Below are 20,547 nucleotides of genomic sequence, written 5' to 3' on the forward strand. Positions count from 1 at the left end.
TCCCTGCTGCATTTTCACCTTGCAGTGAAGAACAGAATTTCTGTGTGTAATAAAAGCTCTTTCTACTTTGATAATTCTCTTCACTGGCCACATTGGTGCAAACTGGAGGTAAGCTTCCAAGGATGTGTGACATAATCTGTTGTGAAACAGGTACAGGTGCTGATATTCTCCAGGGATCAACCTGTGTTCCACTGTCCCAGGAGCCTGGGATGTGTTGTGTGGGAAGCACAGACCTCCTTGAGCTTGTGACATGTTCTGTTTGACTGCCCACAACTCTGGCTGGTCACACTGCTCCCAGGAGTTCCAGGGATTCCTTCTCTTTGCTCACTTTGAATTATTCACTAAATAGCTCCCTAGAAATTGGAACCCTAGAAACCCAATAGGAGTTTTCCCTAGAAATGACCCAATGAAAGTTTTTATCCTCCTGCTCCATGTTTTTCAAGTTGCTCCATGTTTTTCAAGCCCCCTCTCTGACCCAAGGGGGCTCTGGAGGCCAGGTTGGGAATCACCAGGTTGTTTTTTATCCTTGAGGTCTCAGACTCTTAATCTCAATGATGTCTTTTGTAAGGAGCTTTAGAAACTTTGCTCATTTATTTTCTGTGATATGTGGTTAAAGAACAGCAGCTGTTGCTTTCTTTGGATGAGATTAGCTCTTGTAAATCCTTCTGATTTTTGATATTTGTAACTGCATTCAGTTTTGGGGCTGTGTGATGGCAGCTAGAGGCAACATTTTTTTCTTTGTGTGAGTAGAATTTGCTCACTAACTCTGTGCTGCTACAAAAATTTCCCCCTTAAATCTTCTAAGCTATTTGTACTAATCCTCATTACTGTATTTTGCATTCCTCTATTTTGCCTTTGACTAATGCTGCATTTTTCTCTTGTACCTGAGAAAGCCTTAAAATATTCTGGAATAGAAAAGGATATGTAAGAAGATTGCAGATTCCTGTTGCTTTCTAGTGGCCAAGCTTTTCATTGCTGTGTTAATGAGCAAGTTTGACTCCAGGCAAGGCCCAGTGCTGCTCTGAACAGCAGCTCCCATCTAGTGTTCCTTTGAAATGAAGCATTTGCTGTCCTGCCAGCTTTTATTTTTTATTATTTGTGCCTATTGCATTGGTCAGGGCACAGAAAAGCTGCAGTCACTCAAAGGTGCTGCCTGAAGACTTGGGGAGACTCAGAGTGATGCCCTTGGAGCAGCTGCTGAAGCTGTTTTGGGTATTTGTGCCTCAATCTGGAACTGTAATGATCCCTCCACTCCCCTGTAACCTTCTCTTTTATCTATGTGCATTCAACCAACACCCACCACCCTGTCTCCTGAGGGGTGGCTCTGTAATGAGCTGGACAATGTTTCAAACAGAGCCTTTTGCTGAAGGAGGGCAGGTTTAGGTTGGATATTGGCAAGAAATTCTTCCCTATGAGGGTGGTGGGGCCCTGGCACAGGTTTGCCCAGGAAAGCTGTGGGTGCCCCATCCCTGCAAGTGTCCAAGGCCAGGCTGGATGGGGCTTGGAGCACCCTGGGATGGTGGAAGGTGTCCCTGTCCCTGTTCTGGTCCCTGGCAGGGGAGCAGAGATGATCTTCAGGGTCCCTTCCAGCCCAAATCAGTGTGTGACCCTTGTTTGGTGAGGATGTGCAGCTTTGTGAGCTGGCCTCCCCTGGATGGTGTGTGCAGCTGTTTGCTGTAGCAGGGATTTTCATTGCTCACACCTTCCCTGGAGAGTTTCATGTTCTTCTCTCCCTTTCTCTTTCAGGCCATGGCCTGTTTGCTTCTGCACAGAGTTCTGCTGATTCATGAACTGAAGCTCTTTGTCACAGAGGAGGAGTGGGAGGAGCTGATCACCAGGAGCATCAGCCAAGTGACACAGGTAACAAACCCCAGCATGTTTGAGTGCAGCTGGCACCTCATGGGTGCTGCTCTCATTTGTCTGCTTGGGCTCAGAGTGCAGCCTGGGATGGGCTCAGCTTAAGTGGCCTTAGAGACCTTGTCCCTGATGGCAGCAGCTCTGAGTGGTGCCTGCCAGGTTCCAGAATTCTTGGAACACCCCAGTGAGGCTGCACCAAGCAGACAGAGCTTGAATTTTAGAGAATGCACTCATACAGATCAATTTAAAGTGTTAAAAAAAAAAGGAAAATTAAAAACAATGGAATGGTATTGTGAACATTAATTTCAGGACATGTCATGCAAATTCTGTCTTGGAATGAACTTCAGGGCCACAAAAGCAGAGCTGAGGTGCACTGGACTTGTGACTCCTGGTGCACTGCAGACATTATGGACCAGACTGCCTTGCTGATATTGCTCATCAGGGAAACCTTAAAATACATTGGGAAATCATTTGTGCAGAAGAACCAGTGACAGAAATTGCAGGGCTCCTGAGTAAAGTACAAATTGTACCTGAGGACAGTGTTTGGGTGCAGCTGTTACCTGGGAGATGATCTGTGGGACAGGAGGTTGAAGAAGCAAATGCCATTCACTTTTATTCTTGTGGATTGATGTGGGGGGAACCAAGCAGCCAAATTAATGTTGTGATGTGGTGACTGAACTTGATGACATGGGAGATTCCAGTCCTGGAGTTTCTATGTAACTGTAATAATGACCTCCTTCCTTACTTACTCACATGCTGGCTACATGGTAATTTAGGCTGTTCTCTAATTTGCTATATTGAAAGAGAACAATTAGATCTGTTTGTTTCTCTCAAGGAGGGACAAAATCTAAGCAAGTTTGAAACAAGGAATTTAAAGATGTTTATAATCTGGATCCTCAGTTTCATTACACACTTTTTATTTAAAGATTACATCAGGAATCCAATGGGTGGAGTTAGGTATGATTTTGTTTCTCAGCTACATAAAACATGCCACTCCTCCCAGCCTGGTCATTTCCATGTTTCTCTCTAGCAGCTGAATGCATGCAGAACTCAGTGACTCACTGGGAAACCACAAACATTTACAATGCCTTTATGTTGTTCTTGTCAGGCAGACTTTAGCAACTTGCAACCCATCCAAGATTATTATGAGCTTTGCTATTAAAGTTTCCTCAGTGCCTCTCATTTCTGTGGTCGTGTGTGTTTAAAGAAAAATTCCTGAGAAATACTGTCAGTTTGTTTGGGTTGTCCAAGGTTTATCCTGTGGGCAGGAGGCCTCCCATGCTGTTAGGTGGCAGTGGCATAGAGCTGTTCTCTTTATGGCCTGAAAAAGTCCTGAGATAACATTTTTTACAGACTGGTGGTGGTGGTCATACACGTGGGGGTTTTGTCTCCCTTCCTCTGCTTCCCCCATGCACTTAACCCAGCTGTGGGGCTGGGCCAGCTGCACAGTCAATATTGCTGTAGTGAGAAGGGTCAGGGACTTCATATTCCACATAAAAATAGGTCTGATTCATAACCAAAAGCTGGCACTTGTGCTGAAAGACCTTCTGAAGCTGCAAAAGAAATGCTGTGTGTTTTTGGTGGTGCAGAAATGCTGACTTCTCTGGTTAAGAGCTGTAAAAACATGTAGTGGCTCCATGGTGTAGTAAAACAATACTCACAGTGTCACTGATCTCTTTTGAAGATGGTAAAAATTCTCTTGTAGTAGAAGTCAGAGGCTGGGAACTGAGCAAATTTAGAATCTGTAGGAAGCATGTGTATGTCAGAGACTATTCCAGCACTGAAGTAACTTGCTGAAGGGTTCATTAGCCCTCAGTCTCCAGGTGGAAGCTCTGTGCTTGGCTCACAGAGAAGCTGCAGGTGGGGCAGAACTTCCAGGACAATGTTGAAGTTATGGGGTGAGTTTGTTTGGGAAGAGCTTGGACTGAACAGCTCTTTCTGCCACTGCTGTCCTCACACACTCCTGCTTGGCTGGAGGATGTTTGCAGAGCTCTGAGCTCTCCTGCAGCTCAGTCCCATCCCTTTTCTTCTGAGACTTATTGCAATGGGCCATTCCAGGTCAGCTGTGGTGTTAGAGGTGAGTTTGTCAGTGAGTAGGTGCTGGCAGAGGTGGGTGCTTACCTGGGAGAGCCTGGACTGGAAGCTGTGGGATGCTGTGGAAAATGATGATATTTATTGCCCTGCCTCTGGTTGAAATGTCTGTATTTGTTATTGGCCACTCCTGCCACTGTCCCTCACAGATAGCTTTCTAAGAGGGAAAAATTATAACAGTGAATTTTGTGCCTTTCTTTGACCCAGGGAGAGGTTTGCAGCTCTTTAACTGATGTGCTCTTGTAATTCAGGTGGTGCTGCTGCTCACAAGGACACTGTCCCCTGTGCCACTCTGTGTCCTGGGTCACACTGGCAGCTGGGAGGCTGCAGCTGCCCAGGCAGGACTGCCCTGGCCCAGAGGCTGTCACAGAGGACAGGGTATCATCTCCTGGTGTCTGCCTGCTTGGCCTGTCCTGCCTCAGGGGTTGCACTGCCTACCTGCTGAGAGCCTCAGTGAGGAGCATCCTCACCAGGGAAATGTGGCCTGGGTCAGGCAGGGCTGTGAGCTGGAACTGGGAACAGGCAGTGTGAGACAAGTGCAGTCTTGGATATCACTGAATTATGCAGGCAAAGCTAAGAGGCAGATGAGGGAGAATCAACAGCCAGGAACATTAAATGAAGAGACAGGTTCCTGAAATAGCAGCTCTGGCTGCTGCAAGGCAGTGGCTCTTTGCTTACATAAGCTAACTTGACCTTATTTGGTCCCAAATTGTTTAAGTATGCTTATAAAACACATCCCAGCCATGAGGGATCCATGTTTGCCTCTCCTTAGTCATTGAGGCAGCTCTGGGTGTCCCATCAGGTACTTTTGGGTAGATTTCTTTGTGTGAGAGCCCTGCTTGCTCTTGGTGCTCTTGGCTGGTGCTGCTGGGTCACCTGGGCAGAAAGTGTTGTCCACAGCCCTGCACTGCAAAGGTGAGGAAGCAGAAAAACTCTTCTGGCACACTTTTGGCCTCCCAAATCCTGTATAATTACTTTACACAAAGCAGAATCTTGCTACAGTTGTTCAAATCTGTTCTAACTGGGGATCTGGCTCAGTTGTGTTCATGGTTTAAAGAAATAGAGTTCATGTTGTAAGTGACAGAGCTCACCTGGGATGCTGGAACATTTGGCAGGAACATCTTCCTCTTGGAGAGCTTTGTTCTTTATCAGTTGGTCTCAAAGTGCTTTACAAAGGAAGTTCAAAGCACTGAGTTGTTGATGTCATGGGGAAAGTATTTTGCAGAAACCCAAGCCATAATGGATTTGGTTTGGTAGAGCTGCTCATCCTGTTTTACAGGTGACACTCCTTGGCTGGGAGCTGAGCCAGGAATCAAACTTGGCTCTCCTGAGACATCTCAGAGCCCCTTTTTGTGCATGGACAATCTGACCATCTCTTCACTTCAGAACATCCCTGAACCTCTGTCCCAGCCCACCTCTGCTGGCTGAGGCTGCCCTCAGGAACAGTGAAATACTTGCAGAGCCTGAGATCCAGTTCCCCATTCCATTCAGGAAACTCTCACCCACTTTTGGTGAGGCATCCCTGGCTTTGCTGCTAGGGCCCACACACTCTTTTCTCTCCGTTTCATCTTTCAGCTCTCCCACTTGTCACTGGTTTGTTTCTCTTCTTAGATAAATTTATGTTTTCTTTTTATTTGTTACAAAACTGCTGTCATGGCTTTGGAGTGACCTGTACCAATTTTTCAGTAACTCACTGACAGATTCAGGGCAGGAAGCTCCAGGTTCTGAATACATAATTTCATTACCTTTGTTTTGTCATCCCTTCCCTATGGAGCAGCTTGCCCTCCTGAACTGAGGTGTTCTGTGTAACTCCCAGCTTATGCTGAAACTCCCAGTTATGATGTGAAAGTCAAAGGGAAGTGGGAATAGTCCAGAAAATACATGTTTGGATGGTTGTGAGCTCAAAACAGAGCAGCCCTCAGAAAACTGTTGTTAAAACTGCTTTCTCTGCCTTGAACACAGTGATTTCCTGAGGGTTTCCTTTTTCTTCTGCAATAAGTGCATCATAAGAAGAGACAAATTTTACTGCTGATTTTCCCTTTGCTTGTTTTGTCACTATCATAAGGACTGGGCAGAGCAGGCAGGGTTCCACTTGGCTGTTTGAAACCCAGGTGGGATCAAGGCACCCTGCACTGACAGAATCCAATACCTAAATTCAGGGCAAGACCAAAGCACTCCCAGTCACCATTTCTGGATAATTCAGATAATTCACGTCATCCCATGAGATACATTTGATGCCTCCAGATGTTGGTTAGGCTTTGACTGGGCAGGCATGGATGAGGACAGGAAGGGATGGCACAGATAACCCCAGAGCTCTTTTCCATAGCATCAGGAAGTTGCTGTGTGCTCCCTGAAGATCATTGTTGTACAGCATTCCAGGGTTTTGTTAATATGGTGTTGTTCAGCAAGGGGTTTAAAAGAATATCTGGAGTTATTAAGAATAGGTGGGGGAGAGAGGAACACACTATCTGCCCTTCTACTGTGGACATGCCCTTAATTTCTGAAGGGCATCACATTTGATTATCAGTGTCTTAATTTGTAGTGAGATAAATTATTAAAGTGGCTTCATCAAATCTCTAAAAAAGCCATCCTTCAATTTTTTTCCTTGAAGATTGCCTGAACCTTTATCTGTCCATCTTTATAAATTCTTAATTCATTGCCCTTTCTCAGCCTCTTAGCTTGTAAAATGAGGCCAGTCCTGATTTACCTGATAGCTTGCAGAATACTGGATGTCTCTGTGGAGATTTCCTTTTCCTCTGTTCCCTCAGCTGTCCTGTGTGGTTTTTCCCTGATGCATTTTCAAATGGCACTTGGAAAAAAAAAATCAAGATCATTAAACTTGGGAAAGTGTTGACATCTTCTGTGAGGATGGCTTCTGGATTTTTTGTCTCCATCACCAAAATTGTCTTTATTTACACCCTTCAGCATGTGGGTCTCCTCAGTCCCCTGCCTTCCCTTCTTCTCAGTCAGGGCCAAGCAGAGACTTGGTGGTTCCCCCCCTTTGGGAGCATTTCTTCATGACTTGTTTGTGTTAGAGATGCAAGGAAATAAGTTTTGAACATTGATACTTTCAGTCTTCAGAAACTTAGTGAGAGAAAATGGATGGAGGAGGGGCTGCCAGTGCTTCTGTTCTGCCTTTGTGTGCCTGTTACCTGCTGTCCATGGGTTGGACATTGATGTGGCTCTGGACAGATGAAAACTGGAGTGAAGAGACATCCTGCTTGCTCTTCCCTCCTCTCTTCTTTGTCTTCCATGGGTTAGCCCTGAGTTCTGGTTTGGGATCTGTTGTACACTGATGATTATCATGGGAGGAAGTGTTTGGGGCTGTTTGTCAGGGTTTGGGAAGCTCAGAGTTGATTCCTGGCTCTGTCCTGGTTTGTGTGGCAGCATCTCTGTGGATGGGGAATGATGCTGGCTCACCTCTTTCCTCTCAGGAGAAGCACAAGCAGAATGACAGTGAGGGGATACTGAGCATTCTGTCTGGGACAGTGACAGGACATGGTGCAGCTGCCAGTGATGGATCTGTCAGGCTGATCCCATGGAAGGAAAGGGCTGGTTTTTTCAGCAGTGAACTAGGCTGAAGGACATGCTGGGCATGCATAAATATTGAATTTGCTGGGAATGTCCTGATAAAGTCAGGAATGATGCATCTGACTCCATGTTCTCAGAAGGCTAATTTATTATTTTATAATGCAGAGATTATAAAATATATATATATTATATAATATATTCTTATATATTAAAGAATACTGTGCTAACTATACTATTCTATACTATACTATACTATACTATACTATACTATACTATACTATACTATACTATACTATACTATACTATACTATACTTAAGAATACAGAAAGGATATTTACACAGTGCTACAAAGATAATAATGAAAACTTGTGACTCTCTCCAGAGTCCTGACACAGCTTGGCCCTGATTGGCCAAAGAGTGAAAACAACTCCCAGCAGAATGCAATGGAACAATCACCTGTGGGTAAACAGTCTCCAAACACATTCCACATGAGCACAACACAGGAGAAGCAAATGAGATGAGTTGTTTTTCTTTACTCTAAAGCTTCTCAGCTTTCCAGGAGAAAAACCGTGGGAGAAGGGACTTTTTCAGATAATGTGAATGTCACACATAAACATGAAATGGCATCAAACTGCCAGCTGGGAGCTGAGCTTGTCTCTGGTGGCAGGGCACTCTGCGGCACTTGGAGTTCTGCTGTGTCCTGTGAGTCTGGGCTGAGAGTGTCCCCCAGTGGTCCCTGTGGCAGGGGCAGAGGTGCAGCAGGTGTGGGTGTGGAGCCTTGGGTGTGGGCTCCCTGGAACAGCACACTGGCATCTCCCCTGCAGGGGAGCTGGGCCCTGCCTGGGATGCTGGCTTTGGCTCTGGGAGTGCATACAGCCCTTGTGCTGTATGGATTTTTCACCAAAAGGATAATAAAGTACTGGAATGCTCTCCCCAGGGAGGTGGTAGAATCACCATCTCTGAATTTGTTTAAAAAACCCTGGACATGGCACTGGGTGCTGTAGTCTGGGTGAGGTGTTAGGGCACAGGTTGGACTCAATGATCTTAGAGTTCTCTTCCAGCCTCATCATTCTGTCATTCTGTGCTGTGTGACTGAATTACTGCAGGTACTCACCTCCTGTGCTCCAACTTGTTTCACACTTTGTGAAGATGGGGGAGTGCTGTGAAGTGCAGTGTGACATGGAATGAAGGCTGGATCCTGCAGTGGTTGGGATGTGTCCATGTGTGATACAGGAGTGAGGGATGTAATAAACCCCACTGATGGTTAAGATGTGGCAGTGTGCAGTTCTTGTAGGAATCTGAGAAGCAGAGAGCTCTGGCTCCAGGAGTGCCCTCCTCCAGAAACACCAGAGGCTCTGGAAGCAGCAAGTCTGACACAACCACACAGAGCCACCTCTGCAGCTGCATCCACACAGGGTGAGGCAGCAGCTCTGTGTGTGCTGCCTTGAGCTGAGATGGGAGTTCCAGCTGTGGAAATTGCCTCCATAGCTTTTCCTTTTGGAAAATGACCTGCCCAGATCTGCTGAGAGCTCAGATGTGCAGACATGAGTAACCAGCACAGCTATTGCTGAGCTGGAACTGAGCTATCCTGTGAAGTGGGACTGGCTGCTCCTGAAGCAGCAGAGGAAGAAAAGCAGAAAATGGGAGAAAAGCAACATAAATCAGCAAGTGATGGCAGTGTAGCTGTTGGGTGTAAATCATGAGGTCTCTGCTTTTAGCCTGGTGTAATTGTGTTGTGTGACCCCCTTGGGCTGGCAGTGCTTTCAGAGGCCAGGGAGTTGGATACCTGTGGAACAGCTCATGGCAGAGAATCAAGGAACAGTGGTCAGACAAGTTCTTCTGGGTTTCCCTTTCACTCTCAGCACTGACCTGCAGCATAGCTGGAAGCAAACCTCTACTTTGTGCCTCAGTCCTGCTATGTAAAACACATCTTTACCAGCCTTGTGCAAGTGTTTGTGATCTGATCAGCACTCCCAAGGGTGCTGCAGAGGACTGGAATACAACTTCTCTTTTAAAGGCATGTTTGCCATCTGTTACATAATAGCTTTTGCTCTGATTTTATGGTTGAATGGTGAACATTCCCCAAATAAAATCAGGCTAGGCCTGTAAGATGATTGACCTCTGCAATTGGGGTGGCAGAGCTGATTTCATCTTCAGGGACCTGAGTGAGGGAGCAGAGCACTGCATGCAGACACTGGTTGGTGTCCTATATAGGAAGTTTTATAATTACTTGAGATTAAATTATATAAATTCTTGGGAAAGCTGTTTTTGACTTCTGGACCCAGTTCCCATTGAAGGGGTTTTGGATTTCATTCCCTGGGATCCTTTTCTCAGGGTTTCCAGCACTCCCAGCCCAGAGTCAGCTTCTTTTACATAACCAGTGAGCATGTTTGTGTTGGTGTCTCATGCTAACCCAAATAACACAAATCCCATGGAAGCACACAATGCACATAACACAAATCCCATGGAAGCAAATGCTCCATTCTGTGCACTCCCTGCTGCTGGAGGAGGAGAATGGAGCAATGCCTAATCAGAGACAGCATCTCATGGAATGCTAATGGAGTGCTCTGAGTGCTGAGATGAAGATAATGAGATTGGGTTGAGCAGGAATTGGGCTCAGGTCTTCAGGGAGGCTTGGCTGTCTCTGCCCACCCCATACAGAGCTGCTGCTGGTGGTTTTGTGCTTTAGTAGCAAATTTGTTCTACACCCTTTGTAGCAGAAGGGAAAGGGAGGAGGCAAATGTTGATGAGGATCAGTAAAACTTTACCTGAATCCATCTTCCTTAAAGCCAGTCCTTCTGGGCTAGAGAAAACTCCACAGTCTGCAGGGATGAATTATCTGCTGCTTCTTTGGCTTCTCCACTCACCCTCCTTGTTCCTTCCTGGTCCTGGAGAGCTGTTTTAAAATGATCCATTTCAGCAGGGAGCTCTTTGTTTGCAGAGCATCTCAATTGTACCAGTTTGCTTCTGGCTATTTATACTGGTGGAAGCGTGCTTGTGTTCCCAGATCCATGCAAAACACAGCTTTAAATAAAGATGTTTAGTCACTGGACCAGTGATGTTTTCCATCTCCAGCTGGGCCAGCCACTCTTTTCTCTCCACAGGTCTGCCTGAATTTGGTTGGGTGCCCCTCAATAGATGCATGTCCCAGTTTCCCCAGCACCTGAAAACCTGTGTACTGCTGAAAATCAGCCCCTCAGGTGTTGTTTCAGAGCTACAGAACTTTTCTGTTGACTTCAGTAGGATTTATTTCAAACCCTTCAAAGCATCAGGGCAGCAAGAACAGGCAGAGCCAAGCCAGCATGATTTAAATGCACTTGTCCACATCACTCATGTACAGTGAAGAGAGAATGCAATTTATTTTTAACACCTTTTTAATTCTAAAGTGTTTGTATATTGAAAGGATGAAATGACAGTTGACTTCACTTTGGCTCCAACTCACAGCACTGCCTTGATTCCTCCTGTCCCAAGGAGCTGACAGTCCATGCTGATTTTCTCACACTGTGAACTTGTGCACAACTTAGCAAAACAAGGATTTCAGCCTAATAGTCTCTCTGAAATGTGATCTAACCACAATGAGAAGCATTAGCCTGGAATATTTTGTTCTTCAAATTACAAAGAAAAATGTTTAAAGAAAGTGTTTATGTAAATCAGTCTTTTTTGTTTATTATTATTTTATTATTAGTGGTAAGCCTAATAAACTGAATGTGCCTGACCCCTGGGGTGTTACATCCTGCATGTAAAGATTATTTTTTTTTTCCAATCACACCCCCTGTATTTGTCTCTCTTTTTACCTGGGAGACTTCAGAGCTGTGGAATTGTGTGACCTTGCAGGCTAATGACAGCTCTGGAATAGAGTTGCAGTGCATCTGTCCATATCAGGAGGGAGTAATTAGCAAGTTATTGATAGTCAGATGAAGTTGCAGCTTGAATTCCAGCCAGGCTTTCTAATACAGGGCTTGAGTGGACCATCCTGAACAGCACATAACTGTATCTTTATTATTTAAAAAAGATGCTCCCAGGGTGGGGAACCTGGACAGATATAATAATTCTACTTGAAGGCTGCTGGTTTGGCAGACTTGTCACCTTGTCTCCCCACTTTCTATGCTGAAAGTGTTCCCTACATTCTTGCTGGGCATCATTATTTTTGCTGTTCTGAGTGTCATTGCTGAAAGAATTTGTTTTGGGGAATAAATTTCCTACATCTCTCAGTGTCTGCAAGGATTTTTTATTTTATTTGCCAACCTGATGCTGATGTAGATGGAGAAGAGTTTGCTGTGTCCTTAAATTGTTAAATGGGAACAGGTTTGGGGCAGGCACTTCTCAGCCTGGGGAGCTGAGGATGCTAAACATGGGATGGGCTTTGCCCCTTGGCTGTGGTGAAATGTCCAAATCCCAAGGAAAGGAGAGGTTGGCCACATGTGCAGCTTCTTGGCCTTTCCAGGGTGGAGTCAGGGATTATTTTACCTCTTCTCCTCCAGGACAGCATCTCCACTTGTGCTTTAGCCTAGAAGCTGTGGACAGCAGCAAGGTTGTGCTTCTGTAATATTATTTCTTAATTAAACTGGGTATCAGCACCTCTCACCAAGTGCCTTCCTGAGCTTTTCCAGAGTTTGGTGTGGTTTGTGTTCCAGAATTACTTTGCTGACAGGTGAATCCTGCCATTCATTCCTTGTTTTCTGCTTTCTCCTGAGAAGTGTGATTTGTTTCCCCATCTAATGTCTGTTTCTTCTCAATCTTCTAATTTAATTTGCAGTGTTTGAAAACACTTGGAAAACCCATCATGAAGGCTGAGAAGGAGAAAGTTTCCAAAAGCTTGGAGCTGTTGAACTTTCTCCTTAAAACTGTGAAAGGGCAGGTGAGTGTGTGACCAGTGTGTGACAAATGGCTGTTTCCTGAGGGTTTCCAAATGTCACACTTGGATTTTGCCATGTGATTGCTGCATCCCACCTCACTTCCTACCAAAAGCACCTCTGGGGGGAATGCCTGGTTGGATCTGAGGGCAGAAGAGCCCTCCTGTCTGAAGGAGTGATCCACAGTCTTCATGAGCTGATCTCCAGAGGAGAATCTGTGCAGTGCTCAGCAAACACTTGTGGCAGCTGCTTTCTTAGCAGCAGAAATACAGCCTGAGGTACAGTGAGGGTGGGTTTTATCCCAGGGGATTGCTCTTTCCTCTCCACTGAACTTCAGAGATCATGATTCCCAAAACCAGACTTAATAGCTTTAAGAGCAGAGGTAAGCCTTTGTTCTGGGGCTTTGTTTTCCCTGATAAAAAAATTACTTTTTTGAGCATGCATGGATTTTCTATAGGTGACAAAATATGTTCCTAATGTGGTCTTATTTACTGGAGGAAAACACCACAAGCAGCAGAATTGCTGCAGCCCAGTTTCCTACTGATAAGCCCAGAGCTCAGACCACAGCCTGTTCCTTTGTGAAGACCTAATAGGAAAATGGGTGGAGGAGAGACATTATTTCCAAGGCTCTTGTAGGAGCTGAACAGCCTTTGAGACAGCCCTTTCTGCCTGGTTGGACTGAGGTTATGCAGTGGGTTACAGAGGAGGGTGCCAGATATTCAGAAACCAGACTGAACATGCTGCTGCTTTCTCCTGGATGGGTACAGAGTCATTCATGTGTCTTCTTCTCCCTGCTCCCAGCCATGGACAGGAAAGGAGAGCAGACTGAAGGACCCTCCAGTTCTTTTTATGCCACTACAGTTCTGTTAGACTCCTGCCTCTGGTGGAAACTCGGGTTTCAGGCAAACCTGAAGGTGTGGTGTGACCCACCAGACTGAAGTGGTGCAAACAGGCTCCAGGAGGAGCCAGGCAGGATTGGTAACTCCTGCCATTGCCTCTCTTGCCCTTGCAGGAGCTGAGTGTGGAGCTGGCAGAGGTGGAGGAGGTGCTGCTGGCCCTGCAGCAGCTGGGGGACATTGGGAGCTCCCCACGGCTGGACTCTCTCTACTGGAACGTCATGCGCTGGCTCAACCACACGTGCGTGGGGCCTGGGGCTGTCTGTCTGTCTGTCTGTCTGTCTGTCCTGCTGCTCTGCAGGGAGCTGGGGAGGCAAAGGAAGGCAAGGCAGCAACTTCAGGGTGGAGTTTAATGGAGCTGGGACCCTCATTAATGCTTGTTTGGAATAATGCCGGGCTCACTGTTCTGTGTGCTTACAGCTGGGGATTTGTCCTTGGTGGGAATGGGCTGTGACAGGTGACATGTCTGATGGGAATGGGTGTGACAGGGGACTGGTGACATGTCTGCTATCCTGTGCTGCAGAAGACAGCAAAGCCAGGGCCACAGGCAGGCATCACCCACCTCCATGGGTGATCCTCATCCTCACAGCCTTCATCCTCACCCTGTGCTCCCTGCACCTTCCTGGTGCTGCTGCCTGTTCATGGACTGCCTGTCACATGGCTCACACTGTTCCCTGGCTGTAAATTGAGCTGCTGTTGGTTTTTGGCATTCTCTCTGCAGGAAGCCCAAGAAAGAGAAGACAGCCCCCAAGGCCAGGCAGGGGGAGGAGCAGCTGAGGAGGAAGAAGAAAGGATTCCTGCCAGAGAGCAAGAAACGCAAGAACCGCAAGAAAGGCGTCCAGGAGAACGGGGTGGAAGCAGGGGAGGATGGAGAAGAGGAGGAGCAGCCCCTGGGAACACAAACCCCCAAAAACAAGAAAGGCCTCATGCCTGGGGGCAGCAAAAAGCACCCAAGCAAGGGGGGCAAGGAGAATGGGGTGGCAAAGGCAGAGAGTGGGGATGTCCCCACTGCTGATGGAGGAGATGCTGTGGCTGACAAGAAGAAGAAGAAAAAGAAGAGAAAAAACAGAAAAAGAAAAGGTGCTGCAGGTGATGAAGCTGAGCAGGTTCCAGCTGCAAAGAAAACCAAGGGGAATGTTGTCCAGGAGATTGAGAAGAAGAAAGACAAAGCCAAAAAAAAAAAAAAGTGAAACAAGCTCCAGTGCTGCAGGAGTAAACTCCATGGACTCAGCCAGGTCTGGCATGGCTAGCATGGCTCAGTAGACTGCTGAAATATCTTTTATTATCTATAGTTTTTATACTCTCCATGATTTTAAATAAACCTTCCATCATGCTGAGCTCTAAAGCTGTGGGTCAGGCTTGTGTGAAGGGCTCAGCCTGGAGCACAGAGAGCTTCAGGAGGTTACATTCCCTCCAGGCTGTGAGAGATGGCTGCAGCATCTCCAACCCTGTCTCCATGATTTCCCAAGGCAGAAGCAAGAGTCTGGTTTGGATTCCTTGGGGAGTTGGGGTGGGTGTGCTGGCATTGCTGAGTTGGTTGTCAAGCCCTGTGGGAGATTCAGAACCCCTAAAGGCCCATCCCTGTCCTGCCCAGGCCCAGCAGTGCTCACAGCTTTTCCAGTGGGGGAGATGCAGCCTCTGGAATGCCTGGGGTTAAATGGGTTTGCACAGGCAGACTCTGGGGTCAGCTATTCCCAGTTTGACCACGCTGGTATTGTCCATAACCACCATGGTCTGGCTCTTTTTGCCTTTTTGCTGCTGGGTGCTGGAGGGGTCATGGCCCCTGTGGTAGTGCAGGGAATCAATAAATCAGTGAAACAATTGAAATGGTTGATTGATTGGCCACTGTGCCCGGCCTGTGTGCAGCCATGCAAGGCACCTGAACTGCAGGCCTGCAGCAGGCTGGGAGTGACTGCCTGCTATTGCATCTGCTGATTTATCCCCAGGCCCCTGAATGCTTTGGAGAGTGCCAGGACCAAGTTCTCCCAAGCATTGGGTACCTGGTCCTTGTTGAGAGCTGAGGCTCAAAGTGTTTGAAATGCTGCTCAAGCTGCAGTTGCCAGCAAAGCCTCCCCACCTGCCCTGCTCCTGGTTCCAGAATGTGGGGGTTGGTGCCTGGCCCTGACTCCTCTCCAGCATCTGAGGGAGCAGGGCTGGGTTAATGCTTGGACCTGATGGTCTTGAAGGTCTTTCCCAGCCTGAGTGATTTCTGTGACTCTCTGAAGGCCTCCCTGCTGCAGTTTGGTGCTGGCTCCTGGCAGAAGCTGTTGCTGGGAGCAGGGCTGTGCCTGTTGTGCCTTCAGCTCATCCTGCAGGTGGGTCTGCACCACCAGGCAGAGATAGGACACTGGAAATGTCATATTGCTTTTGGAGGGGCTGAGAGAAGAGCTGCAAAGGGCTGGGTTTGCCTGGGGCTATTGATCTGCCTTTGCAATGATTCTCTGTGAAATGGCACAGAGCTCCTGGGGGACAGCAGCACAGATCCCACTGCACACCCACAGCTTCCCCTTTCCCTGTCCCAGCAGGGATCCCCAGGCTGAGCTGCACATCCAAGGTGTGTGCTGGCTGCTGTGAGCAGCAGGTGAAGCTGCAGTTTCTGCAGGGAATCCTCCCTCTGCCCTGGGGCTGTCAGGCCTGAGGGGCCCTGCCTGTGCTGCTGCCTTGGAGGGCACAGCCCTTGTGCAGGCTGGATGAGGAGGGGCTGGCAGGCTCTGGGCTCTCCAGGTCAAGTTTGGCACAGATTGGGCAGGAGGTGAAGGGCAGCTCTCCTTGTGCCCACCCTGGGTGAGGCTTCCAGCCTCTGAGGGGTTTGCAGGTGGAGATTTGGGTGCAGGTGTCCCCAGGACAGTGCAGGAGGTGGCTGATTCCTGCTCTCCATGGTGTCCCCACGCTTGTCTGAGCAATTCAGGGCTGCACTCACCCTGCTGGACCTTTTCTCCCAAAGCCCTTACTCATGTGGAGGTGGCTGTAGGCTGGAATTGCTGCTGTTGCAGCCCAAAGAAGAGCTGCAAATCTCCATTCCCAGGCAGAAGGTGTTGGCAATCACTGCCAATCCTGTCTCCAGGAACAAGGGCACCTCTGCTCCCAGTGGGCCTGGGGATTGACCCTGGGGATGCTGCCCTGCCTCTGCCATTTACTGCTGAGAGCTGCTTCACTGCCTCGTTAAAACCTCAATCCCAACTAAGCCCCTCCAGCTGTCCCCAGCAATGACTTTTCATGCATTATGCAAATGCAGCACTGAGCAGGCCAGCAGGTCAGGCTGTCCCTGGTTTAATGATCCAGAGGGACTCAGAGGGGACAAGGGGCTTCAGATCTGAAATGTCTCACTAATGATTTCCTTCTTTGTGCTTGTTATGTAGGACATGCTGGGTTTTGTGCCTCTGCTGCGTGGAACCAGAGGAGGAGCAGCAGGCAGGTGGGAGCAAGAGGGAGCTGGAGCAGAGGGCTCTGTCCAGGGAACCCTCCCTGCCTGCAGAGAGCAGCTGTGGCACCCAGAGCCTCCATGCTGAGGCCACAGGGCCTGGCTGAGCTCTCTGGGACACCTGCCAGGGCCCCTGCAGTGAGGGCTGCTGTGGATCAGTGTCACTGTCACTGTGGGAAGGGCAGAGCACGAGGCCAGAGCTGTGCCAGCTGCTGTTCCTGACACAGGGATGGGCACTGGGCAGTGCCAGGCTGCAGGGGCTGACTGACCTCCTCTTTCTGTGTCCATGGGTGTGCTCAGCCTCCAGGACTGGCAGAGTGGGCAAGGGGAAAAGGGACAGGAGAGCTGCAGGGCACAGTGCCAGTCATGGTGCCCCCTTTGGCCAGTGAAATTACCTGATTTTGGGCTGGCTTTGATGCACTGCCTATAGAATGCAGTCACTAATCCAGCAAGTCAAATTGTGCTTCATCAGCTCTTATTTGGGCTTTTTAATAATCACAAAGGTTTTGTTTTACTTGATTCCAGGTCCTGTCTGTGGCTCAGCCATGAGGGCTTTAGATGATGGAGCATGCTCTGGTTTGAATGAAGCCTTTTCTCCTCAGCTGCCCTGGGCTCAGAGCTCTGTGGCTCTTCAGGGTGCAGGAGAACAGCCCCAGGCCCTGGGCACTGAGCTCAGGGGAGGGTGCAGTGCTGGAGAATGGCCAAAGCCATGGGATAAAGCCAGGGAGGCCTGTGAGGGTGGGCAGGCCCTGGCACAGGTGCCCAGAGCAGCTTTGGCTGCCCCTGGATCCCTGGCAGTGCCCAAGGCCAGGCTGGGCAGGGCTTGGAGCAGCCTGGGATAGGGAAAGGTGTCCCTGCCATGGCAGGGGCTGGAGTTAATTGGTCTTTATGGTCCTTCCAGCCCAAACCATTCCATGATTCTCTGATTTCTGATGTAATATCCTGAGGGATTTTGCCAGGCACTCTGGGCAATGGGTGCAGTGTTGGAGTTGCTTGGGAGAGGCTGCCATGCAATCAGCACCTCTTGTACAGTGTGATAAATGTAAAAATGCACCAGGGACACCAGGGCACTGCAGCACACAGACACACAGAGGAGAGGGTCAGGGCAGCACCCTGTGCCAGCCCATGGGGCTGCTGCTTGTCACACCATGGGTGCCCCTGTGGGAGCTCTGCAGGCACCGAGGGGTTTGGGAGGGTTTGTGAAGCAGGGATGGGGAATGAGCAAACGTGTGGGGGCACACACACAACACACACATACACACACAACATACATAACACACACACACATAACACACACACACACACACACACACATAACACATACATAACACACACACACATACACACACACACACAACACACAACACACATAACACACACAACACACACATACACACACACATAACACATACATAACACACACACACACATACACACACACACACAACACACAACACACATACACACACAACACACATACACACACAACACATACAGACACACATAACACACACAACACACACATAACACACACACATACACACACAACACACATAACACACACACACACACACACACGGGTATGGCCCTGATCCAAACCCAGCGTGCACAGCACACTCTTCTTAGCAGTAGTTGATGGATGGAAGCTAAAGCTGCTGAGCTTCAAAGCTTATCTATCTGCTGGAACATCAGAATTTAAGAAATTATTCTTAATCAAGTCATTTACAAGAATGATTAGGCTGCAAGCCCCGAGAGGCACTGACAAAAGGCCATCAGGGATGGGTGTTTTAAGTGACAGAGCCTTTGCTTTTGTGGTCTCCTGGCTTGGACCCTGCCCTGTGCTGGAGGAGGACTCTGGAGGGAGGCCCTGCTGTGGGAGGCTGGCCCTGCTGCTCAGGGGAGGCTCAGACACCCGAGGCTGAGCTGCTCCCAGTGCAGCAGGACCAGCCCCTCCTCCTTTACCTTTACCCTGTGAGCTCGGGGGCCGTGGCTGCTGTGGGGTCACTGGAGAAGGGCAGCCTGGACTGTGGCACCACCTGGGCATCATTTCCTGCCTTCCTGAGCACCCAGCCCATGAGCACTGACCCATTTCCATCAGTCCATCAGCCAGCTCCTCTGCTGTGCTGGGAGGGGCTGAGTGGGGCTGGAGGGGACCCCACCTGTGCCAGGCCCACACTGAGCCCTTCCCCAGCTCTGGGGAATGGGAGGCTGAAATGAAATCCACCACCCTCCCTGCTCCTGGTGTTAGCTCTCCACAAACCCCAGGCAGGCTGGTGTCCTGGGAACTTCTTGGCAGCCCTGGAGCTTGGAGCATCCTCATCCCAGGGACCACAGCCAAGAGGTGACACAAGAAAAGGAGCCAGGGGGTACATTTTAAATACTTTTATTTCTTAATTTACATAAAGGTATATATTTGGCTTATCTTTTTTTTTTTTATACTCTGAGATTCACAATCAATTGCTCTTAAAAAATAAAATAGTCATTTGCTTCTGAAAGAAATCAGAAAACTATTTTATACTCCTCCCTTGTATAACAAGAAAATTCACTAATACTCCCATACATCACGTAGTAAAAGTGATTGTAAGTGCTGGTTTGCCAGACAATAAAGCCAATGGAGAAGAGAAGAGAAGAAGCATTTGGGGTGGAGCTTGGGAGAACTCTGCTTCCCAGAGCACAGCCAGACATTTCTGGGGACATTTTTGGGGTTCAGTCACCCTGACTTAAGGGGAGAGGCTCCTGGGGCCACCCAGACCTGCTCTGGGATGGTGGCAGCAGGAGCCCCTTGGGGTGGCACTTGCTGCCTTCTGGGTCCTTCTCTTGCTTCTCTGGGCAGGTGCCCCTGCCTCAGTGTCCCACCCTGTACAAACCACCCGACTGCCAGTGCAGGATCAGCTGGGGGTGTTGATGCTTTAAACAAATCCCCTTTATGGAGTGGGGTAGAAGAAAACCCCTGTGGTTAACTGAGGGGAGCTGGAGCCTCCCTGGTGCCTCTGGACACTGCACAGGCCCTGCTGAAGGCAGCAAGGGTCTGAGGAGCCTGAGCCTCCCTGCCTCAGCCTGGAACACGTGGGAGCAGGGATTCAGGGATCCCTTGGGGAAGGCAGGACTCATTCTCACTCCTTTGCTCCCTTCCTTCTGTCCTTGTTCAAACAGCATCTACAGCATTTCCTTCATGTGCACAAAGGATAAAAGCAGCAGGGACTGGAGCCTGTCACAAACAAGGATTGCCAGTGACATTACAGAACACTTCAGTTCCCTTTTCATTGCTGACTCCTGAGAATTAAGTTTAAGGAGAATTCCTAATCTCTGAACCTTAGCAGAAATGTTCCATTTTGTTGACAATAAATGCTACACAACAGAGAGCCTATCAGAAAAGCAATTTAGAAAATGTGGTTAATCTTCTTTGGTCTCTGAGATGAAATGACTGATTGTTGGGTTGCTTTTTGTTTCCTTTTAAACAGCTTAAAAAGGAATTTCTTAATGGGAATCAGAAATTCATGTGCCTTTAAAGCCAAGAGTTTGGCTCCCAGACTACAGCTGCTGTGTTTCCCCTCTGAGTGTAAATAGTGGCACGAGGTAGGAAGTGCAGCATTGTTGGGATCTGCTTTGCTTTGTTGTTTCTAGCACCTGCTTGCTCAGGCACTAGAGGAACACTTCTGGCTCTGGTTCTTTAGCCAACTCTTGGAGCTCTTGTTAAGGGATTCCAGGTGACAGAACCCTTGCAGAGGAGTCCTGTGAGCTCTGGGGGGAGGGAGGGCTCAGGGGATCACAGGAATCCCCAGCCTGGCAGGGATTTGCCATGGGGTGAGCACCTGGCACTGGAACCATCTCTGCTGCAGAGCTGTGCTGCAGGTCCAGCACATCCTGCAGGGAAGGGGAGACAAACCCAGGTTTGCTG

At 48.5% G+C, this 20,547-nt stretch overlaps 1 protein-coding gene across 1 annotated transcript in view; it reads left to right on the forward strand.

Moving 5' to 3' along the window:
• Positions 1-14,573, forward strand: part of MYBBP1A (MYB binding protein 1a) — a 50,037-nt gene extending 35,464 nt beyond the window's left edge. Inside the window, exons 24-27 of the mRNA XM_058037511.1 lie at positions 1,747-1,860; positions 12,236-12,337; positions 13,345-13,469; positions 13,950-14,573. Coding sequence (XP_057893494.1) covers positions 1,747-1,860; positions 12,236-12,337; positions 13,345-13,469; positions 13,950-14,418 — 810 coding nt within the window. The 3' untranslated portion in view covers positions 14,419-14,573. The remainder of the gene's footprint in view (positions 1-1,746; positions 1,861-12,235; positions 12,338-13,344; positions 13,470-13,949) is intronic.
• The last annotated feature ends 5,974 nt before the right edge of the window (positions 14,574-20,547 follow it).

The sequence above is a fragment of the Melospiza georgiana genome, chromosome 19 (genome assembly GCF_028018845.1).
Source record: "Melospiza georgiana isolate bMelGeo1 chromosome 19, bMelGeo1.pri, whole genome shotgun sequence".
NCBI classification, from domain to species: domain Eukaryota; kingdom Metazoa; phylum Chordata; class Aves; order Passeriformes; family Passerellidae; genus Melospiza; species Melospiza georgiana.